At 60.4% G+C, this 23,396-nt stretch overlaps 1 protein-coding gene across 2 annotated transcripts; it reads left to right on the top strand.

Moving 5' to 3' along the window:
• The first annotated feature begins 994 nt into the window (after nt 1–994).
• GNAI2 (G protein subunit alpha i2) lies at nt 995–20,646 on the top strand. 2 transcript variants are annotated; one of them, XM_033132354.1, is made up of 9 exons: nt 995–1,269; nt 14,845–14,887; nt 15,132–15,273; nt 15,443–15,603; nt 17,583–17,711; nt 18,095–18,224; nt 18,295–18,448; nt 18,830–19,043; nt 19,679–20,646. In XM_033132354.1, exons 1-8 carry the CDS (start codon nt 1,152–1,154, stop codon nt 19,018–19,020), a joined length of 1,068 nt encoding a protein of 355 aa, XP_032988245.1. In that variant the 5' UTR covers nt 995–1,151; the 3' UTR covers nt 19,021–19,043; nt 19,679–20,646. The 2 variants fall into 2 exon arrangements, with proteins under 2 accessions (XP_032988245.1, XP_032988246.1); XM_033132355.1 differs by having other exon boundaries at nt 1,015–1,269; nt 20,064–20,646.
• The last annotated feature ends 2,750 nt before the right edge of the window (nt 20,647–23,396 follow it).

Below are 23,396 nucleotides of genomic sequence, written 5' to 3'. Positions count from 1 at the left end.
AGCCTGAGGACTGGGAGCTGAAACAAGATGTGTGCCAGGGTAGGAAGGAGGGAGTCTGCTGAACAGGGGCTGTGGGTGGCCAAGCGTTGGTGACCGAGCATTGGTGGCCAGTTCCCCTCCTGGCTTTGTTGACCTTTTCTGTCTTTGGGTTGGGGCCATCTCGGCTATTGCACTAGATACACTGCTGCCTCCACCCCACCTTTGCCCCGTCATAGGGTTGTAGCCACTGTCTAGTGGAGTCAGGCCATAAGATCATGGCCACTTATATTTTCAGAGGTCAGTTGGCATCTCTCTCTCTGTCTCTCTCCTCCTCACTTGGGTCCTGGTTGCGGAGACCCAGGCTGGAGTCCAGGATGCCTACCTGCTGGAGAATGCCTCCTAGAAGAACTGAGGATAGAGTAAGTCCTGGATGACTAGAAAAAGCAAAGATGTAGAAGTGGCAATAGACTTTTTGTAAAAATTGCAACCCAGAAAGAGAAGGGGAGCAAACCCTCCTTAGGACGGAGAAAGCCGCAGTCCAGAGAGACTCTGGGCTCTGTAGATCCCAAAACAAGTTTATTGGGTTTATTAACTTTAACAAGTGCGAGGACACGCCTCCTCCACCCGGTTCGCGCAACTCGATGAAGCTCGGAGGGCTGCTTCCTGCTCCGCCCGCAAGGTGCACCCGATCTCCACCCTCAGGCTACGAGATCCTCCCGCCCCGCGGTTGGGCTGCGCCCCAGGAGCTCCGCACCCAATCGGATGCCGGCCCCGCCTGCAGCCCGCCCCGAGTCCTATCCCTCTGGGCTTGGCGATACCTCTACGGCTCTCCCTCGGCGTGGCTCCGCCTCCAGCCCGCGCCCGAGCCTGGGCTGCGCCTAACTCCTTAGTTCCGCCCTCGAACCAATCGCTGGCCCGAGATCTCCTGTGGCCCCGCCTCCAGACCCGCCCCTGCCCAGTGCCGGGCCTGGCTCGTTCCGGCCCCACCCCCGGCCCGCCCCGCCGTCGGTGCGCGGAGCCCTGGAAGGCACCGCCCGCAGACGCTCGCAATTGCCGACCGGAGAGCTACCCGAGGAGAGCCGGCGGCGGGAGCGGAGTGGGTTGCGCGCGGGGCCAAGCCGGGCCGGGGGCCGTGTCGGGGCCGAGCGGCGGCCGGGCCGGCGGACGGCAGGATGGGCTGCACCGTGAGCGCCGAGGACAAGGCGGCGGCCGAGCGCTCCAAGATGATCGACAAGAATCTGAGGGAAGACGGAGAGAAGGCGGCGCGGGAGGTCAAGTTGCTGCTGTTGGGTGAGGCCGCGCCCTGCGCTGGGACCCCCGACTCCCCGCCCAAAACCCCCAACAAGGACTTTGACCTCCAGGCTAGGGCTTTGAACTCCCAGACTCGGCCTGGACCCCCACATCTGAATTTGAACCCCCAGACCTGGCCTGGCCAGGACAACCAAATAATGATTCAAAAGTCTGGGTTGGTCCAGACCTCTGATCTATAGCCCAGAGTCGAGGTTAGACCTTCAACTCATTCCAGTCCCCAAAGCCGGCCCCCAGTGCCTCAACATAAGCTGCTCAGAACCCGGCTTGAAAATCCACCTTTACTGACCAACCTCACAGACCCTCAGAGCCGCTGCCTGTCCTCATCCTTCCCTAGACTTTACCCAAACCCCCAGAACCCTACTCGGCCCCCAGACTGCTCACCGTATTCCGTTCGGTGGAAGTATCCTCAAGGCCCCTGCCTGGCCCCCTTTCCCTCCTTCCCGCTCTGTTCCCCATCTCTACACGGCACCCTGTATCCTCCACCTGTGCACCCTGATCCCAAGGGGCCTCTCAAGTGGGAAACCATAACTGCTCCTGAGCCCTCTCTCCAGCTGGAACCCCCAAACCCTTAAAGACCTCTGCTGCCTGCATCTGGCCCACCAGGTCTCTGCCCGCATCACTCCTCAGACCCGCTGTTTCCCCTCCGTGAAGTCCTCTTCCACACTTCGGCCTTTCCCAGAGTCCCCCACCCCTCCTGCACTGGATGGGCCAGGCTGGGAGGAGGTGGCCCAGACCCCCAAGGGGTCCGACTAAGGCTTCACTGGTCCCACTTGGGGAGCCCGGGCCTCTGCATCCCAGGGCTGTCCTTTTCCCAGTTTCTAAGCCGGGTCTGGGCCGGTGAGGGGGAGGTCTGGGGGGTAGGAGGGAGTGTGGAGGAGTTGGGGTTGTGGCGCCTCCAGGGCCAGGGAAGATGGTGGCTGCTTGAGAGGTGGGGGAAGTGGAAGTGGTAAGACAGCGAGCCGACATATTGCTGCCCTGGCGGGCGGGCGGGCCGAGGAGATCTGCTGACGGGTGCCAGGCTTCCTGCACGCCTCTGGGCCTAACGGCCTGGGATGTGGCCTCCGGGAGGGGGTGGCCTGTTGGATCTTGAGGCCGTGTGAGGAGCGAGTGGTGGACCAGCTGGATGGGGGGTAGGGGGTAGGCGGGGGGCACCTGAGGTGGACTTTTACAAAGCCTGTGGGCCCTGTAGTTGTCCCCATCCAGCCTCCCACTGGGAGCAGGTGTGGTGCCCAGTGGCAGCCTGATTTGGGGGAGGTTTCGGGCTTGGAGGGAGGGAAGCCCCTGGCAGCAGCATTGGAGGCTGGACAGTGTATGGGGGGGTGTGGCCCCTCAGCCTCAGAGCTGCTGTGGGGTCCCAAGCTGTGAAAAGTGGGGCTTTTCATGCTGGGCGTATGGCCGAGGGGCCTATGGCCGAGGGACAGTGTGTCTTTCGTCATGCGTCCATCTGTTGACTGTCCCTGGGGGCCTGGCCTCGGGGGCACAGCCCCGAGGTTTCAAAATGGCATCCGCTCCAACGCTGCGGGAGGAAGAGAAGGGGCGGGAAGGGGCGGCGGCCCAGCCTCCTGGGCTGTTTTGCGTTGGGCGCTTGCCTCTTCCTGTCTCTGTGCTGCGAGTACAGCGGCAGTGAGTGGGTGTCGCCGATGGAATGCCCGTGGCTGCTGCCTGCTGGGCCTGGGAAAGGTGCTTCTGGTCCTGCTGCCTCCCAGTGCCCGACCAGGGGCCTCTAGCCAGCCCCTTGGCAGGCCCGTCAGAGTTATTGTGGCAGCTGAGATGTGGGACTGGGCCATGGGGCGGGGGGACACAGGGCTTCTGGGCTGTTCTGTGTCTGGACCGCATCCCACCAGTCTTGCTCCTAGGAGCCTGGCTCAGGTTTTGGGCCTGGCAACCCCTCCCACACTGGGCTGTCACAACCAGGGGTTCAGGGTACGGCTCAGCATTTTCTAGGCTGGGGAGTCCATTTCAGCATCCTGCCCCTCTGGCTTTGCTTCCCTCCCCATCCCCTACCCCCATGAAATGGGCTTCCTGGGTTTGGGCCAGAGGAGTGCCTGGGTCCAGGCTGGGGAGAAGAGGGGCTCGTGGAGGAGTGTGGGGGTGGGCGCTAAGACCCTGCAGACAGTGCACTGCTAGGGTCTGGGAGACTCAGCTCTGCCTGACATTGAGGACCCAGTCTGCCATGGCTGCGTGGGGAAGGGTCCTGGCTGGCCGTCCCTTTCTTATCCAGGTAGAGGAGGTGATGGGAGCCCAGCTGGGGCAGCTTCGGTGCTGGGCACCTGTCCCACATAGCGGGAAGGACTCTATCCAGGCAACGGGACTCAGGTTGGGCAATTGCCAGCCTTCCTTCCCAGACAGAACCACGCCTGCTGCCCCACCCACATACTGGCTCCTTCCTGTCCTGGATAGTCCTGGGTAGCCCTGCCAGCAAATGGGCACAGCACTGTCACCTGTGCAGAGGCAGGTGGGGTCCACACTGGTGAGAGGGTTTTTCCTGGCAGCCTTGCTGTGGGGAGCAGAGTTGCCAATACCAGCCCTACCCGAGGGATAACCCCCAGCCCCACCTGCTATCCACAGGTGGAATTTGGGGCCTTGGGCTGAGCACTTAGGAGAAAGGAAGCCAGAGTGTGTGTTTGGGGGTGTCTGTGACTTGGGATGGGCTTGAGAAAGGAGAGACAGTGCCCATCGTTGTCTCCATGGAGGCTTCAGGTTGTAAATACAGCGGTTCTCTCTTGCCCCTGGCACTTGGCATCTGTTTCCTTCCCCTGATGTGCGCGGTATACTTTCCCCATGTCCTTCTCACTCACTCCTACTTGGTTGTTCTGCAGGACTCAGGGATCTCACCCCGATCCTTCCGTGACAACCTCCTTCACCACGGCCGGGAAGCACTTTCTCTGGCTCCTGGCACTTCTGTCGTCAGAGCATGGTCTTTGCCATGGGTCACAGCTGCCCTCCTTTGAGACTACAGGGGCAGGGCTGTGTCCTGTTCATTTCTGAGCCTTCCATGCCAAGCACGGAGCCTGGCACCTATTGGATATTTCTTGTCTGTTTGTTGAATGAAGGGAAGTGCTACTGGTCTGAATTTGGCCTTGGGGGTGGGTAGATGGAGGAGTAAGATGGTGGTCACTGAGCCACAGCCTGGCGTATCATGGGCAGGTGGCAAGGGCTCAGTATAGAACCAGTGACTGGTGATGGTGGTCGTGATGGGGGACAGTGAGAGAAAAAACCTTGGGTTTTTTTTTTCCTGGTCTCGCCACAGGCTATGCTGGCACCTCAGAGACAGCCCTTACTCCACTGCAGGCGGAACTTTTGCTGACCAGGCTGCAGCCTGTCACAGGGCACAACACACAGTAGGGCCTCCCACTGTTGCTAGGGGAGAGTGGCTTTGCAGTATTCCTTTCAGCTCAGGCTGTTCGGGGACTGTTGCAGGCCTGTCTGGCAGTGCTACTGGAGTTCCTGGCCTGGCCAGTGCAGACTAAATATGAGGGATCGATTAGGTTTACCAGAAGAAAAGGAAGGGTGTTTTGTGGCCTTTGTCCTGTCTATGTCTCTAGCAAAGGGCTTGGCACACTGGGTGCCTAATAAGGGTGTATGGGAAGAACAAAGCTATTGAGCATATCTATGAACTGGGATAAGTAATTCTGGGGCCGCTGCTTGGGGCTTAGTGTAGCTGGAGATAGTGGGAAATGCTAACGTGGGATCCTGGCTGGCTGGGTAATGGGGAAGGGTGCTTCCTGGAGAAGGGGTCCTCTGGGTGGCCTTGAAAAATGACAAACATTTATTACGGCCAGGCATTGGGAGCAGAGGGACCAATTCAGCAAGGGCGCTGGGGGTGGAAGGCCTGGTGTAGGTTCCCGAGCCCTTCCTTGGGTAGGTGTTTCCTAGCCTAGAGAAGGAGGTCTCACCCTCTCTACACCAGCTCTTGGGGTCCCCAGATCTGGGTTCAAATCCCAGCTCCACCTAGGCCACTGGCTGAGAAACCCAGGGACAGGTGAAATCCTGGGAAGCGTCGTGCTCTCCATCCATAACCTGAGGCCTGGGGTGCTTGACTGCAGCCACAGCTATTGTGGGGACAGTGGGTCACAGCTTAGAGGTGTGAAAATGGTGAGGGATCCTCTGCTGACTGCTACCAAGCTGAGAGTTTGGTAGGGAGGGATCTCCCCAGTCTAGAGGCGGGCTGGCCCCAGTGGGGAGGCCCTGGGGAACCTCCTTCCTTGCCCTCAGGCACTGCTCTCTGCTAGTGGAGAGGCTGAGGTCTGTGGACAGTTGGTGCTAGCTGGAGTGACAAACTGCCCTGGGGACCAGAAGCCCACCCTCGGGGGAGGGGGCGCTGAGCCACCTTCCTGGGGGTCTAGGTAGCTGGGCCAGCCTCCAGCTCCCTTACCCCTCCTTTTTCTCCAGCTTTTGCCATCCCGTCTGGAGCTCATTAGCATTTGAATGGGAGGCGGGGCGGCTTGGGCCTCCCAGTCTCCTTTTCCCACCCCCACCCTACCCCCTCTGGGTGAGGCTTTGTCTTCCAGCGTGGGCAGTGCAGGAGCTCCCACGCTGGGGATTGAGAAGGGGTCTGAGTCATTTCTGACCCCCTCTACCTGCGTCCTGTCCAATCCTGCTGGGCTAAGCCCCCGCGCCTGACCCCAGTGTTGGTGCAGGCAACCTGAGAGGGTGCACCTCTAGGGTAGGCATGAGACCAGTCCTTCAAGGGATGCCCCTGAGCTGGGAGACTGGATGAGTCGGGGTGGCTTTGCAAAGGAAGTGATGGGGGTCTCAGGAGGGTGGGGGTGGAGAACCCCAGGCAGAGGGCCATGCCGTGGTCATGACAGAGAGAATGAGGCGTTTGTGCCTGGAGGTGAAGCCAGGCAGCTGGGGAGCACAGCTTCTGTGCCAGGCCAGAGCAGCCTCTAGCCACCCACTGTGCTTGAGTTGGAGCCTAGGCTGCCAGATAGGGGCTGGCATGGTCAGGGGCCTGGGCAGCCTGTTGGGGTTGGCCCTGGGCTGGCCTGAGCCACAGGGTGTGACCAGGCCCTTTGATGGTGGCACTATTGGTGTCCTAGGCCTGAAAACGTTGCCCAGCAAGTAACGGTAGGTAGTCCTGGGGGTGGGGCCTAATCGGATCCCAGGGAGATCTCTAGGCCTCCAGCACTGCAGGGTCTAAAACTTGGGGTGGCTGGAGCCACAGGCAGACACATTGGTCCTGTACACCCTGCCCTTGGTATCAGTCCCCAGCTGCGTCTCTCTTGGTCTTTGTCTCTAAAAACCACCCATTCCTTTGTCACGAAGAGGATGGAAGAAGCTTTGTCCACATAAGCTCTTGGCCACTGAGGGACAGGGCCTTGATTCCCCACACCCCCAGCAGAGGATAAGGCCGTCTGACCCAGAGCCTGAGCCTGCCTCCCCAACACCCCTGGGTGCTATGGGGGAGGCAGGACTGGCAGATGGGGGCAGGGCCGAGGCCAGCCTCTGTCCCGTCTTCCCAGCAGCTCAGGGCAGGAGTCCCAGCCTAGGAGGTCATTGAGGGGAAAAGGGTCAGCAGGTGCTGGCTGGCCACAGCTCCTGGGCCCCAACTAAGAATGCTCTGCAAGGTGCCCTAGGGAGGGGAGAGGTCCAGGCCCTTTGATGGTGGCCCTGTTACCTGATTCTCTGAGGCAGCTCCTCCCTCAGCCACAGATGCAGGGTGGGGCCTCCTCTGCCCAACCCCTCTAGCCCGGAGCTCTTGTTACTAAATCCCAACCCACCCTCACACTCACCCCAATGTTGTTTCTTGGGGCTGTGACCATCTTGGTGGTTTGGGAGTAACAATGTCCTTGGAATAACCAAATGTTTGCTGGGCACTTCTGCATGCATGTCCAAGGCTTGGCAGCGAGTGCCAGGCCAGTGCAAGCCAAAGCCTAAAGGTGGATCGTGTACGGCTTGTTGAGAAGATGGTTTGTGGTTTGGTGGGTTCCGGGACGCCAAGGCTGCTACAGCCTCAAAATGTGCAGAGGGGTTATCGATGGCAGCACCTACTATGCCCCAGACAGGTGAAAGGGCAGTGGAGTCTGCAGGGCAGGGCCGGGCCTCTCGGGGAAGTGGTGTCCACACCAGAGGCAAGGAGGAAGCAGCTGGAGGAGGAGGAGCCCAAAAGAGGAAGAGGCCAGAAGGCCGCTCCTGCTATGTGCTGGGGGTTGGGGGTGGTGGGTGAGCCCTGTCAACCCAGGGATCTAGAAGGTGAGCCCCACCTGCTCGGCCTCATCTGCATGCTACCCTCCACCCCACCCCGCACCCCGATTGATTGGTGGTCACTGGGTTGGAGTCAGCCCAAGCAGCTCTGTCCGTTGGCCTGTCCCCGCAATCACTGGGCCCAGGATCCCAGAGAAGGTGGCGCCTCTGAGAAGGATTCCAGGCCCCTCCTTTGACCACAGGAAGTGGTGGCTGGGAGAGGGACGCTGGCCTGAGAGCTTGCAGGAAAGCAGAGGGCTGCTCTTCTGTTCCCGAGCGGCCATTGCCTTCTAAAGCCGGAAGGCCGACTGCAGGCCCAGATGAATGCCCGGAAATGGAGCAGCAGCCCTGGGATTAGCTCACTGTGGGTTTCCCCTGCCTGGGAATAGACAGAGGGGCCCTTGGGCCAGCCTAAGGCTTCCCCCCTTCTACTACCCACGGGGCCTGAGGGTGCCTTCATCGGGCCTCTTGTGAGAACAGCAGCCACCTCTGATTGAGCCGTGACTGTTGTGGGGCTGGACTCTTCATGGTCTTGTCTTATTTAACTCTGTGAGCCTGGGACTGACGTTACTCCCATTTCATTGATGGGGAAACTGAGGCTAAGGGACATCACATGACTTACCCAGTAAGTGGAGACATCAAGATAGGAGCCAGGTAGTGATTCTGAGCACCTGCCCCAACTACCATGGCCTGTCAGGAGTCTGTCTGTGCCCAGCTGGCAAGAATTGATGAGTCGGGACAACAGACAGGTGCTGTGGGTGCATGTGTGTTCTCCTTATGCCTGGGGACCTGTCTCTGGGCGCCTTCATTCTTATTTTAGGAAATTGCAAAGGGACTGTCTGCCCTGGAGGGCAGGACCCGAGGCAGTGCGTGACTCTTTCTTGCTCAAAGCCAGAAGCCTGCCACGTGGCCGTGGAGGACCTCCTCCTAATCCAGCTGCCCCCATTTTTGCTTCCACCTTCCCTTCCAGCCCATGGCCCCTCAGTGATACTCAGGTCAGAGTCAGGCGACTTAGCACTTCACTTTCCCCAGCGTGATGCTTGGTCCTGCAACCACCAGGCTTCAGAGGACTGAGCCCCGGCTTCCAGGCTGTCCAAGTTCAGGGTGGGGGCCCCCGAGCCTCATCTGAAGACTGGGAGTTGTCCAAATGAGAAGGGAAGAGTGCACCTGCAGAGGACGCCCGCTCTGAGCACAGGCTGTGGTGGGCTCGTGGGGGGGGCTGCGTGGCCCCTCAGTGTGTCCGCGCTGTGGGCCGCCCGCAGCATCAGAGGTGCTCAGGCTGCGGATTTGGCCTCCAAATCCGAGGTTCATGGCCGTCCCCTCCCCGTGGCGGTTCCCAGGGCTTCTGCTCTGTCTTGTCAGGCCAGGCCCCAGGGGGCTGAGGAGCCTGCGGGAGACTTAGGAGAGCTAGAGCAGGCTTCCAGGGCTTTCCTGGCCCTGGGGCCCCACAAGCAGAGAACATGCATCCTCTTGAGCTCTCTCAAGACCTCAGGTCCAGGAGGGTGCATTCCCCCCCACCACAGAGTGACCTCAGGCTCTGCTCTTCCCTCTCTGCCTGGTGCTGGGACCTGTGATGTCATCCTTAGGGTGAGTGTGAGGACCCCGGGAGGCTTCTCAGGGCAGGCCAGGGCTTGGCACACTGCCTTGAGCAGGACATTTCATAGATGGGGACGCTGGGGCCCAGGCACTGGGCATCTCACCCAGGGGCACCACAGTGACTCCGGAAGAGAGCTGCAGGTTATTTAGATTCTATGAGCACAGCAAAGGGATTCCTTAAATGACGAAGCCCCCGAGAAGAGGGGTGTGCCTAATGGCCTGGCTCCTTGTGAGCTGGGTCCGGCTCGCAGCCTCCTGGTGCCCATAGAGGGTGAAACCTGTCACCTGAGGGTCCTCCTCTCCTCCAGGCTGGCCTGCCTTGCCCGGTCCCTCAGTTTCCCTCTGTACAGTGCGCAGGGCCCCACAGAGGGAGACCCAGTCCTGCCTGGGAAAGCCCTCAGTGTCTGGTGGGCCCCAGGCCTGTTTCCCTTGCGCAGAGAGCTCTGACTTGGCAGTAGCTGGCCAGGCCCTGGTTGTTCCTGCTTCTCTGATGGACAACATGAACCCCTGGAAGCCGCTGGAGGCCGCCCAAGTGGCAGGGACTGGAGGGAGGGAGGGAGGTTCCGGCTTTGTTGGGGTACCCAGGGGAAGGCAAGGCTCACATGTGGGTGGCGATGTCACAGGGCCAGACCAATGCTGAGCCTCCTCAGAGGGAGTGAGGGAGCCGAAGAGTAGCACCTGGAGGAAGGAAGAGACGCCAGAGGCGGGGCTTAGAGGGCCTTTGTCTGGCGGGCCCTCTTCCCCTCCCTCCCATTCCTATTGTTCCCTGTGTGCTGAGTCTCTGCTGGCCAACGGCTTCCCAGGCTCGGGAGGGGGCGATGGGTGAGGGTCCAGGCCCCTCCCCCAGCTGCCCCTAAGCTAAGGCTGCTTTTCGGAAACATGCTCTCCAGTGCTGCCCAGCCCCCACTGCCCACACTGGGTCTCTGGCTGCTGGGCTCCCCCTGGTGGTGGCGAGGACCGGGACCCTAAGGCGACAGGGGAGGGGCGGGAGCTCTGGGGGCCTGGAAGCACAGGCTGGGCTGCAGACGTGGCACCTTCCTGGGATAGGAGTGGGAGGTGGTGCCTGGGCTGCCTTTGTTGCTAGGCTTCCCAGGGTTCACCCCACCTTCCCACTCTGCCCCAGTGGGGTAGGCCGGGGGCAGTGGCAGTGGGAGTGGGCCCACTGCTGTGGGTTTGAGCTGGGCTGCTGCCCAAGTCTGTCCTGTGGTCATAGCCACTGCTGCTTGTGAGAGTCTCTGCCCTCAGGCCTGCCACGTCAGCTGGCTGCTCTCCCTCGCCCCATGTGTTACCGGGGAGCCCACAAGCACAGGAGCCTCTGCAGGGGAGGCCTTTCCCCCAGCCTGCCGGCCTTCTGAGTGTGGGGAGTCCATGAACGTTGTCTGTGGTGAGGCTGCCGGGAGGGAAGGAGGCCCCGGCTGGGGAGGCGCGCCTGGTTGTGTGGAGCGGAAGGGACGAAGTCAGAACAACAAGGCAGCGGCGTGCGGCGTGCGCAGCTCTGACTGCGGTCCGGCTTCCACAAGTCCCGGCAGGGAACCACCACTGCTGAGTCAGCCAGTTACCACTGGTCATTGGCCTCCCTTGCACTTTGTCTGAAAGCTTCAGAAACGCTCCTTCAAATGCAGTGGCCCCAGCAGGCCACTCTGCAGGTTGTGGTTGCAGTGACCGATACAGCGTGGTCATTGTGGGCTGCAGGAAATGAGAGGCTTGAGGAAATCGGTAATCTCCAAAGGGTAGAAAAATCGTGCTAATAACTTTTATCTGAACACTCACCATGTGCCAGGCACTGTGAGAAGAGCTTTGTGTTTAATCCTCACCCCTCTCCTAGGAGGAGATAATGGTGCTTTATTTCACAGATGAGGTACCAGGACGCGGCAGGAAGGGGACAAAGTTCTGGGAAATCTCAGGAAGGATCAGTGCGGGCATCAGGCTTGTGGCAGGTCTGGACCTCCCCCTGGGAGAGGACCTGAAAGTGAGAGATGAGCTGGCTGGCCACTCGAGGCTCAGCCGCTTCTGCCGAGGGGAAACTGAGGCCAGAGAGGACAGCAGCATATCACAGCCTTCCGGCAGGGCAAAGTCTTATCTAGGAGGCAGAGGGTCCAAGATGGACAAACAGCAGTGACCTGAATACTGGGGCTTGGGATCAAGCAGCTGGACCAGTGGCCCACGTGTGTGTGCTGCAGAGGCCCGCTGGCCTTGTTCAGGCAGGTGGCGTGGTACTGTCTCCCTTCCCCCATCTGTTCCCTCCTCCACTGGGGCCCAGCGCTCTCAGAGTGGAAGCAGATGTTCTAACACAGAGCAGCCGCTGTCATCCAGCACACCAGGGCAATTACTCCCCGCCTGCTGGGGGCCCAGCAGCTGCGCCCCAGGGCAAGCGCTGCAGAGGTGTCTTCCTTGGTGGGACCAGGTGTGGTGCAGTGGGAGCTCTGGCCACCCCAGCATCTCTGGGCCTCTGTGGTCTCACTCAGCTGGAGACGGAGTGCCTGGTGAGGCCCTCTATGGGCAGGAGACTCCTGCCACCTTCTGTTGGCGGAGCTCCCCTACCCAGCACCTTTGCAGCAATCTAGAGACAGCTATGAAGCCCCCTCCTGTGAGGAGAAGGGACAAGAAAAACTCCGAGCCAGGCACCAGTATCTGATGGGGAGTACCACAGGTCCTGATGGAAAGGGGGCCTACGAGGAGTGATGAGTGACACTGCTGTCCCAAAGCTCCCGAGGTACCCAGCCAGTGGGCTGTCCAAGAACCAGGATCCTTGTCCCCCCCACCATTCCACTGGGGTGTCATATTGTAGTCCCACCCTCCTCTGTCCCTGGCTCCCTGATTATGTCTCGGTAGTCCCTCCTGCTTTCTGCCTGGCCGCCAGCACCACACCCTTATCCTACCCCTCGCTCCTTCCCACTTGAGTCACAGCTGCTGGAAAGACAGAGGGACATCCCTGAGTCCAGGGATGAGGGTTCCATGACCTTGCTTTGTCCACCTGTCAAAATGGAGTCTTTCTGCAGTGACCCCTGCTCGGGGCAGAGAATGGCCTCCTAGCACTTAGAATGTGAGAGCAAGAGAGACTGAAGCTCAAAGGGGACAGGGAACTGGACCCTCAGCGGGCTGGGACAGGGAGCAGTTGTCCTGGCTCCAGCCTGGCTTGCGCAGGTGCTGCCTGCTTCCGTGCCTGCCAGGTCTGCCCCTGCTGGGAAAATTGGGTACAGAGCGTGTTTGTGTTCTCCCCATCGCTGAGGAGGGTCAGAGTGGTCCAAAGGCCAGACAGGGCAGGTGCCTCAGGTGGACAGGAGTCCCCAAGTTACACTAACGGCGGGGCAACTCGCAATGTAACGTCAGGTCTCCTGTGCCCTGGACAGTTGTGGCTCTGAGTCTCGGTTCGCCTGCCCGGGATGGTGTGATTGATCTGGCCATTCGCTTCACATCCTTGGCCACTGCTCCCCTACGAGACCCCCCAGTCCTGGCTGAGACTGTGTGGCTCCTGCTTCCTCCCCTGCTTCAGGATGTGCACCCTCCCTCCTGCGCTGTGGGGAGGACAGATAGGCAATCACCTGGCCCTGTGACTAGCCAGTGCAGTGCTGCCTCGTGGGTATCTGGAGCCCCGGGATGGCCATTACCATCAGGCTTCCCTGGCCCTCTCCCCACGCCCCCTACTCAGCAGGTAGGGAGTGTTAGTGTGTGGGATCCCACCTGCTCCTCTGCCATGCACAATGGAGACGGAGGGGGGCTGCCATCTGACCACAGCTCACGCCCGGGGGAATACACTGGCACCTCTAGTGCCCAGGGGCTGAACTGAGAGAGGGGCTCCCTGTCCCTCCCTCCCACGCCTGCACATCGATGCCACTCTCAGTGGTCCCCTGTCCTGGGAAGCAGGTCTGGGATAGTCAGAAGCCCGTGACTCCAGGCAGCTGTGGTATCTGTGAGGGGAGCCCAGATCCATCTCCTCAGGAAAGCCACTGCTGCGCACGTACCCAGGCCCAGCCCTGTGAGGGCCACAGCTGCGCCCCAAGTTCTCCTTAAGTGGATCTGGCATGGGAAGGAGGGCAGATGCAGGTGGGCTCGTGCCTTAGTGGGGTCAGCTGCTGCTTGGAGGGCACCGCAGAGGCTTGGACCAGTGCCCGCCTGGGACAGCAGGAAGTGGACCCCACTCAGTATGTGGGGAATAGTCCAGCTGCAGTACAGGGCACTGCAGGAGTCCTGCAAGGCCGGCAAGGTGGGTGACACACAGAGGAGACTGTCAGCATGTGACAGCAACCTCACTGTCCTTATTTGTTAGGTGGGGTGCGAACAGAACTGTCCCTTGGGATGGCTGAGATTCAGTGACTTAGCGTCTGACATGCAGTGGGCGTTACTCGCGGCTTCCATTTTTATTATTGCTGAGTTATTCTTGTTGCTCACGTTAGTGTGTTAGCTACTTCATCCTCTGGGGTTATCTTGACTGACCCTGAGGGACGTGGGGGCCAGAGTCCCCAAGTATGACCTCCCCACTCACCCTGCTGAGCTGCCCAGAGGGACAGATCTGCCATGGTAATCACAAATGGTGGGACACATGTCAATGGGGCAGGTGTGCCCAGCAAAGAGAACTAAGGGGAAAGGCCTGGAGGTGGCAAGAGGCAGTGCCTGGCAGGTGCACGGGGGACTGGCAGTGATAGAGCAGGAGCAGAGGGAACAGTGGGCAAAGGCTGGGAGGGCAAGGTGGGCCCAGCTTAGGTGCCTTCTTCCTGGAGCTCAGGATGGGGAGCAGTGGCGAGAGAGGTGAGGCCCTGCCCTACCCCTTCCATGCCCCCATCAGGGAGACGGTAGCCCTCCTGCTCTTCACACTTCCTGCACAGACTTCCGGGGAATGCATGTTCTTGGGCTAAACGCCTCCAGATTGGCTCTGTGTCTGGAAGGAGACCTGGGAATCTACTATTTTTAACACCCTTCCGGGGCATTGTCCCGCAAGTTCTGAGCCATCTTTTGAGAAGGTCTGGGCAGGTTGGGCATCATGGTCCTAAATGTTCCCCTGTCCTTCCACATCCTGGAGACATGATCTTGGAACCAGACTTTACTTTCTGAATGGCAGTGTCCTCGCCTGTTAAATGGGAGCAGAAACAGTATCTGTGGGGCTGTGATGAAACTCACAGGAGAAAGTGCCAGCAAACCTCTCGGCACTGGCCAAGGGGAAGTACAGGGTGGGTCTGCCAGGCCAGGGAAGCACCTGGAGTCAGTAGGGAGCGAGAGAGAGACACACTGGCTGTCTCCCCGGACCTAGTCTCCCCTCTGCTCAGGGGCAGACCTGGCCCAGTTGGCAGAGGGATGGGCCATGGGCCATGTGTGGGAGGCAGGTGTGTGATGCCATGCTCATCCTTGGCAGCTACGGCTGAGAGTCGGGGAGAAAAGGGCTGCTGCCCTGCTGGACTGTGCAGGGCTCCTTACTGCCAGCTCTGCCTGGCCACCATGTTGGTGAGCACCAGCCACAGAAGGGAGGAGCCTGCATGTGTGAGAATGACAGGGTGACTGCTGTGTGCTGGCCTCCAGTCTCTGGCCAAAGCCCCTGAACTCAAGTAGGGCAGCAGGGAGCTGTGGTGGAGCTTTTGGGAGGTAAAGGTCGGGGGAAAGTCTACCATGGGGCGCAGGTGGGTCGGGCTGTGCTGCCCACCAGGCCTGACCGCCTCCGTCTCACCATGCAGTTGGTGGGGAATGAGTTCCGCCTGCAGGGCTCCAGGTGGCTGGGCCACTAGCTGCCTGTCAGTGCAGCCCACTGGCCTGCTTCCTGACTGCCTGTGCCCTCTGTTCCAGGTGCTGGGGAGTCAGGAAAGAGCACCATTGTCAAGCAGATGAAGTAAGTGCTACGTGCGGGAGGCAGCCCCCAGACCTCGATTTCCCCTCATCATCTGGGCCTGTACTGCCCAGCCCGTCTTAGCCAGGCCCAGAACCTTCTCGGAGGCAGTCATTCATCCTCAGTCCCAGTGGGTCAGGGGCAATTTGTCCTTTCTGAAGTAGGTCCCTGCAGGCCCCAGCAGCCTAGGTGGCCAAGTGAGGTTCCTATGGCCTGTGGACTTTAACCCCTGACCCCTGACTGCCAGGATCATCCATGAGGATGGCTACTCAGAGGAGGAATGCCGGCAGTACCGGGCGGTCGTCTACAGCAACACCATCCAGTCCATCATGGCCATTGTCAAAGCCATGGGCAATCTGCAGATTGATTTTGCTGACCCCTCCCGCGCGGTATGTGGACCCCCACACTTGCCTGCCTCCCAAAGGCTTTAGGGCAAATCATGTCCTGGGGCCCTGAAAATCCCCCAGTCTAGGCCCCATTCTGGAGGCCTCCGTGCCCTTGACAGGTGGGGTGGGGGTGCACCCTGATGTTTGGTTGACCACCCACTGCTGTGCCCAGGACGACGCCAGGCAGCTATTTGCGCTGTCTTGCACTGCTGAGGAGCAGGGCGTGCTCCCCGATGACCTGTCGGGCGTCATCCGGAGGCTCTGGGCTGACCACGGCGTGCAGGCCTGCTTTGGCCGCTCACGGGAGTACCAGCTCAACGACTCTGCTGCCTAGTGAGTACTCCAGGGTGTGGGCGGGGTGGGGGTGGTCTGGCCCATAGGCTGGACTGAGGGCCTGAGCACGCTCAGAAACAATGCAGTCTAGTCTGTCCTTAGACTCAGCCATTCTAAACAACATTTGCTACCACCTCTCTGTGCCAGACCCTGTGCAAGGCTTCAGGGACACAGTGATGCGTGGAGCAGACAAGTCCACAAGCAGTGACAACTTAGGGTATCAGTGTTGTGGCAGAGTCATGGTAGGGCCAGAGCGGGGACTGCCTCAGCTGAGCTCAGCGCGAGACGGAGGAGGAACGGGAAGGTCTTCAAGGCGGGGGCACAGCGTGTGCGGACTCCTGCGGGTAGCAGAGTGCTGGCTCTGCTTGAGGTCACAGAGGAAGTTTAGGCTGGTTGGGGAGGGAGACACCAGAGGATGCCCGGACCTCCTTCCCTGAAGTACCTGCTGTGTGCCAGGCTGGGCGCAGGGCACCCCTGAGGAACGGGACAGACAGGCCGGTGGCCAGCGCTGATGGCTGGAGGGCCGTGGAGCACATCCACTGCCTCAGGATGGTGCCACCCGCTTGGCTGCTCGCCCTGTACTCGCACCTCGCCTCCTATCCCTGCTTGAGCCTGTCCCTCTGTCTGGAGCACCTTTCCCACTCCCACTGCCCATCCAACCCGGAGCCCTGCCCCAGGTACATGGACAGCCGCCCCCACCCTCCTCGCAGTGGCCGGAATGCCTTTGTGAGTGCATCTCCCACAGGAGCTGAGTAGTCATACCCAAACTCGGGGGGCCTCCAGGCCTCAGCGCTGCCCCTCCCAGAGGTCACAGAGCCTCAGCGCCAGCAGAACTTAGGGGCCCTAGAAGCAGGGAGGGGTGAGCCCCATCAACCGCTGCCACCTCAGTGCTCAGGATACTCAAGGAGGGCAGGCATAGAGCCACCTTCCGGGCCACTTCCCACTCCTCCCTGGGCCATTCTTCCTTCCCCATAAGTACCCGCTCTGCCCATCGCTGTTCTAGATAGGGGTTCAGCCGTGAACACGGGCCCTGCTCCCCGGGCAGATTCATGCCTTGGCAAGAGCAGGGATGGGGAGTGGGTTGGGACACTACAGGGGACAGGGATACTCCACCCCTCTTCACAGCCATCCTCCAAGGCTGTCATGGGGCATCAGGTCCCTGGGGTGAGCCCACCTGTTGAGCAGGGAGAGGCTGGTGTGGAACTCACCGTGGGGCCTCCAGACAGGAGGCTCTCGGTAGGGGGCGGGGCATGGTATGCAGGTCACAGCACATGCGTCATGGTCCCCCATGGCCCTTCCTGTTTTTCTATTCTGTGTCTGTCTCTGAGGTCATTTCCCTCTGGCCCGGCTGCTGGTGGGAGCCGAGGGCTGGCCCCAGCAGCCCTGCCCCAGGAGTGCGATGTTAGCACTGGGCAGCAGCTTGGAGGCCTGGAGCCAGCCCCCAGGGCATGGCAAGGATGTTGAGGCAGGCGGGAGAGCTGGCCCCAGGGCCCGGCAGGGGTGAGTTGATACTAATTAAGGGAACTGGTAAAGAGGAGTCCCTGGCACCCCTGCCAAGCAAGTGTTGATACTCTCCCCCAAGGAGCCCAAATATTACTGGGCGTTGGGCAAAGAGCCCACTGGGCCTGGCAGGCCCCCACCTGTCCAGCTCTGCATCGAGGGACATGCCAGGCTGCTCTGTGTCCTCCAGTGCCACAGTTGTGCACCAGTTAGTATCCCACATCCCTCACTGAAGGACTAATGTGCTCCCACCCCCCTCTGCACCGCCACCACCCTGGATCCCGTCTGAGGCAGGCCGGGCGCAAACCTGGGGGCTGGGCTGGCCAGCCACAGGGCTGCACCTCCTCCCAGGCCCTGTCCTGTAGTCTGGAGGCGAGGGATTCTAGTCCAGGTTTCCTCATCTCAGCCATGAATATAATGCAGCGGTCCAGGTAAGGAGACCCCATGTTCGCCCCCTCTGATGCTTCTCCCACCTCCAGCTACCTGAACGACCTGGAGCGCATCGCACAGAGTGATTACATCCCCACGCAGCAGGATGTGCTACGGACCCGTGTGAAGACCACGGGCATCGTGGAAACGCACTTCACCTTCAAGGACCTACACTTCAAGTGAGTGGGCAGGGTGGAAAGGCAGGACCTGCTAGCCTTTGAGGTGATAGGGAGGGACCCTTACTCCAGGGCCTGCTGAGGGCTGTGTCGGAGGGAGAGGCCAGTCCAGCAGCCCCCCAGCCCAACTCGGAGGTTTCTCAAGGCTGTGTGGTTGCCAGCGGCTCACAGCCTCTGCTGACCCTGCCCCGTGTAGCTACAGCCTGCCCTGCTGTCATGCTCTGGCCCAGAACCAGGGGGAAGGTGGACAAGTGTGGAGGATTCTGTGAAGGCAGCTGCCCCACTCTGAGCAAGCCTCTGTCCTCAGTTGGCCAACCTGTGAAATGGGGCAGGTACCCTCTCCCAGAATTCCCTTCTCTGGAGCTAAGGTGACTGTGTGTCCACAGGATGTTTGATGTAGGCGGTCAACGGTCTGAGCGGAAGAAGTGGATCCACTGCTTTGAGGGCGTCACAGCCATCATTTTCTGCGTAGCCCTGAGCGCCTATGACCTGGTGCTAGCCGAGGACGAGGAGATGGTAAGAGGCCCCTGGGGGCTGGGAGGTGGGAGGCCGTTGGCTGGTGCTGACTGTGCTGTCCTGCCCCCAGAACCGCATGCACGAGAGCATGAAGCTGTTTGACAGCATCTGCAACAACAAGTGGTTCACGGACACGTCCATCATCCTCTTCCTCAACAAGAAGGACCTGTTCGAAGAGAAGATCACACACAGCCCCCTGACCATCTGCTTCCCTGAGTACACAGGTGTGGGGACTGAGGCTCTGGGTAGGCATGGTGGCCAGGCGGCCCACAGGTGCCCCCTGCTGGACAGAAGGGTAACTGCAGGACCCTTATTCTGGGGCTGGCGTTTCCCAGGCTTGTGTACTTGTGCCTGCACGCGCGGGGCCCTTCTTACCACAGTGGGCTGTGGGTCCCTTACACGTGCACGTGGGGATCCTCCTTCACACAATCAGGAGCCCTTCTTTCCACAGTCAGACGTGCGTGTGCACTCACACGGTCCTCCTGTGCACATGGTACACACCCCATGTACTTGTGCGTTCACATACACAGAACCATGCAGTACGTGTTGGATGGGCCTGCCTGCTGCCCGCTCAGCACAGGTCCTCACCATTTCATCTCCCACAGGGGCCAACAAGTACGACGAGGCAGCCAGCTACATCCAGGCGAAGTTTGAGGACCTGAACAAGCGCAAGGACACCAAGGAGATCTACACACACTTCACATGCGCCACCGACACCAAGAACGTGCAGTTCGTGTTCGACGCCGTCACCGATGTCATCATCAAGAATAACCTGAAGGACTGCGGCCTCTTCTGAGGGGCAGTGGGCCTGGCAGGATGGTGAGCCAGAGAGGGGCTGGGCAGGGAGCTAGGGAAGAACAAAGTGGGGCCATAGAGCCCAGAGAAGGGGAGTGTCCAGGTGGGGGTAGGGAACCTGGGTGCCCAGTAGAAGAGCAGAGGACAAGGGGGAGTCCCGGGATGGTGAGAGTGCAGGGCACTGGGGAGGTAGCTCAGAGTGGGCTGGGCTCCATTCTGCCCAGGGGTCCAGACAGCAGAATCGCCTGGCTGTGTGCTGGGACAGAACTAGAGGGCTGTCCCCACCTTCCTTGGAGGAAACGCACTTCCTCAGGTCATGGGCTTAGCCTGAAGGAAGCTGGATGATGGGGGCCCAGCCGCCTGCCGCTCAGTGTTACCAGCTCAGTGCTCAGTGCTGCCGTCTTTTCCTCGGACCTGTCTGAGGATCCTGGGCTGAGGCTGGCCCCACCAGCCCTGGGGCAAGTGGGGAGGACTCTTCCAGTGCTGCAGACTCCCCTCCCCCACAGAAGCCAGCAATAGACACTGGCTCCTGGGTGGCCACTGTGTCCCTGGTAACGAGTGGGTGGGGAATAAAGGAAGAGGGTCATTGTCTAGGGAGCTGGGAGGAGAGGCACAAACTGGCTACCCCCCAACCCATCCCTGATGTCCCCCACCTCCAGGGCCACCGCTGACTCTGCCACCCCCAGCCCCTGAGGAAGATGGGGGCAAGAGGACCACGCTCCCCGCCTGTCCCCGCCAGCTGCTTTTCCCCTTTCTCTATTCTTGGCTCCCCCGTCCCCTCCCTCAGCTCCAGAGACTTGGGGGAGGGGTTACCACAGGCCTCCCTGTTTGAAGCCCTTCTTTGTCCCAGGTGCTGGGCTGCGGTACCCCCTTCCTGGGCATCTGTTTTGGTTTTAACCATTGTCTTGTGCTGTGACGGGGGAGGGGAGCGCATACTGAGTCTCCCAAGACCTGTGCCTGGAGGGGCACCCACTTCTCCAGCCTGGGACCCCTGGCTTTGCCCAACACCAGCCCCTGACCCAGCCCAAATCCAAATGTTTACAGGGAGCCTCCTGCCCACCCCATCCCTCAGCCGCTCGGAGGCCCCAAAGGAAAAAGCACAAAAAGCGTGAGACGCCACCATTCCTGGAGACCACAGTCCATCTGCTCATTCTCGTAGCTTTTTAAAAAAACGCAAGTAAAGGAAAAAAAAACTGCAAACCTAGAAAACTTTTTAGAGAAAAACTATTTAAAATTGTCTGATCCTGACCAGCACCCACCCAGCCCCCTTCCAGTGATTTCCGTGCCTTGAGTGTGTCTGCGTGTTTACACCCATCCCTCTGCTGGCTGTCCCTATGCGGGCGGCTCCCCTCCCTGCCTTCCACAGAATCGGATTCCAAGGGCTGTTCCAGACAACTGCCAACGTCATGGAGGGCCCCCACCCCAGCGGCCCTGGGCCCTGGCTCCATTAACCTAAATGTAGCTCCTTAGCGCTAACTTAGGAACCACCGCTGCCTGCTGAGGGGCCATGCCCCTTATGCCCTCGCCCCAGGCCGGGTCCTTCGGCGTTGAACACTTCCTTGCTTTTTTTCACGTTTTATGGAATTGTTCACCTGGTTTGAAATAATAAAATGTAGAAAGAAAAATACCAAGAACTGCTTGGCATTCTTCTGTCCCAGAGGCAGAGGCCCAGGCTGAGATGTGCCAAGATGATGGTGATTTGGACCCAAACCCTCACTGGCAGGGCCCTGGGTGCTCAGTACTGGAGATTTCCCGCTGGGCTGAGTCATACCTGCTGGGACCTGTATGTCTCCCCTGTTCCCAGCACATCCTGTCCTGGAGCTGGGGCAGCTTTCAAGCCTTCCTGGAGCAACAGGCCAGATTTCTTAAGGAGCTGTTCTAAGGGACTCCCACACTGGGAGCAAGAGAGGTGTCCATTGAGTCTAGTGTGAGAAGAAACTGATTCTGAACCCCCAGGCTCAAGGCCCAGAGCCATTTGCTGGAGTCACAGCCTGATGAGCTACAGCTGCCTAGACACCCCCTCCCCTCTCTGGATCTGACAGGTTGCCCAGAACTGAGGCCCCTTGGGCTTGACTAAACAGAAAGTTGGAGACTCTAGGGGCCTCTACCCCAGATATCCCCCTCCAAACCTGACGCTCGGGGAAGGGACAGGCAGGTAGCTACACTTTAGTGTGACAGTAGTCAAGGGTGGGGGCCTGGAGGACTGCATGCTTTCGGCTTCATTGGGACTAGGGCTCAATGCGGAGGCTATGGGAAGTGCATGTATGTTGCTGGATAAGGAACCGGCAAGGGGTTCCTGTAAAGTGCGCCAGGCAATCGCTTGACTTTCTCCCGCAGACGGCGGGTCAGCAGCGGCCTGAGCCTCCGCAGGCCTCGATGGAGGCCGGCCCCAACCGGGCGGGGTTCGGAGGACAGCTCCACCGCCTTCGGCCACCAGAGGGCGCCGCAGCCCGCGCGCTCTGTCCCGCCCGGGTGGTCACGGAGGCTGACGTCATCGGGTCCCGCGGAGGGCGCGGAGCACAAAGGGAGCTTTGTGGGGCCGCGGGGGCTCAGCGCCCACCGGCGGACAAAGCAGCCTGGGCCGGGGTCGGCGCCGCGAAGGCGGGGTGTTGGGAGGGTGGGGCCGGAGACCCGGGACCCCGCCTCCGCACACCTGCCAGTCGCCGGAGAGGCCTCGGGGCCCAGAGTGCTGGCAGGAGATGAGAGGCTGTAGCCGCCCCATCGGAAGGAGATCTACGCCCCCTAGTCCCCGTCCCCGCCCCAGTTCCCCGGGTCTTTCCTGCTACCCCTGCCTCGAGGGCTGAGGGCCGTCGGACAAGGAGAACAGGATCCCTGCCTTCTTTCAGCGGTCAGGCCTGGACCTCGCTGAGCCCCAGATATGCGGGGGGGTACCGATGCCCCCCAGCAGTGATGCCGGCCCAGCAGGAAGCTGGCACTGGAGATGGTTCCTTCCTTCCCTCCTGAGGGGGAACCCTACACAGAGGGACCATTGAGGGACTGGCACTGTCTGCCTGATGCACCCAGTGTCTTCCTCCTGGGTGGGCCATGCAGGATTCTGGCCAGGATCCCCTTGCACCCGGCTTGGCGGTAGTACTGGGTGGGGTCCTGGCAAGCAGGGCTTCCCTGGGTGCAGACAACTAGGCCCCCACCTGCCCTTGGCCTTCCTACCCCTGCTCTGATTTCGAGGGCATAAGGCTCCATTGTCCCAGCACTGGCGGGGGCGGCCTCTCAATTCCTCCTTGTCTTTGGCTTTGGGAAATTCCCAGCCATGGGGGATGGAAGGCAGGGGGGCATCCCAGGTGTCCTGCACCCCAACAGGAGGGACTCCATGAAGTTGACTCTTGAGGATCCCCCACTACCTGGAGCTGTCCAGGGCTGGACCTCAGCCATCCCTCATCCCTGGGAGCAGCTGGGTGAGGGGAGGTAGAGATTCAATGCTCCCTGACTCTATGTCCCCCTGAGCTCTCCCAGCCTAAGGAGGCCCATCTTTCTGGCCCCACCCATGGGCAACTGCAGCTAGGAGGGCCAGGTCTCTTAGGCAGGCAGAGCCAGGCAAGAGACCCAGGGTCCTGCTCCCAGACCAAGCCTGTTAGCCTGTGAGAGGTGGGCTGTCTCCAGCCAGTGGGGACTATTCTATGGCTGATCCACCTCTCAGAGGGCTCACCACACTCCAAATAGTTGCTCAGGCTATCGATGTGGTGGCAGCCTTGGTGTTTTTAACCCATTTGGGAGTGGGGAGACAGCTGGGAAGAGAGAAAGACAGCTCTGAGTAGAGACGCCTGAAGAGGGGAGGGTGTAGGGAGACCCTGTGGGGAGGAGCCAGGTTGACAGCCCCTCCGCAGCTCCCCTGGCCCAGACTCCCCCAGCAGGCTGGTGGAGGCCCAGATGCCAGCTCCAGAATGGGAAGGGGGCCCCATTAGAACTGGGGCTTCTAGACTGCAGGGCTGTCAAGGCCTGGAGGAAGCCCTCTCACCATGTTCCGGGGCAGCCCCAATGGTTCCTCCTGATGTCATGAAACCTACTCCCCTCAGAGCCCCTCAGAATTACCGTCCCCAGGCCCAGTGTGCCAAGCCACCAAGACTGGAGGATCCAAGCCCTGACTGCAGCCACTCAGCCTGTGGCATGGCCAGCCGGGTCCAAGTTGTCCTTGGAGTCAGGGAGAGGGCAGGCACAGGACGGCAGCTCCTCTTGGCTGAGTTCTGGGTCCAGGCCCACTCCCAAACAGTTGAGCCCCACCCTGTGTTGCCCTAAAAGAGATCCCAGGGTCCTTCATCCCTGCCCTGGGGCTGTGCATTCTCCCAAACCCCCTTGGACAAGCCAACGCCCAATACACACCCAAGGAGGGCCTCAAGCCAGCTAGGGTGTGCGTACAGCTGT

The sequence above is a fragment of the Rhinolophus ferrumequinum genome, chromosome 17, assembly GCF_004115265.2.
Source record: "Rhinolophus ferrumequinum isolate MPI-CBG mRhiFer1 chromosome 17, mRhiFer1_v1.p, whole genome shotgun sequence".
Lineage (NCBI taxonomy): Eukaryota > Metazoa > Chordata > Mammalia > Chiroptera > Rhinolophidae > Rhinolophus > Rhinolophus ferrumequinum.
This window is presented reverse-complemented; position numbering and strand designations above follow the sequence as displayed.

Coding starts and splice junctions, on each gene's coding strand:
- GNAI2 (XM_033132354.1), top strand. CDS start 1,152: ATGGGCTGCACCGTGAGCGCCGAGGACAAGGCGGCGGCCGAGCGCTCC. Junction 15,274..15,442: donor TTGCTGACCCCTCCCGCGCG/GTATGTGGACCC, acceptor TGCTGTGCCCAG/GACGACGCCAGGCAGCTATT. Junction 17,712..18,094: donor TTCAAGGACCTACACTTCAA/GTGAGTGGGCAG, acceptor GTGTGTCCACAG/GATGTTTGATGTAGGCGGTC.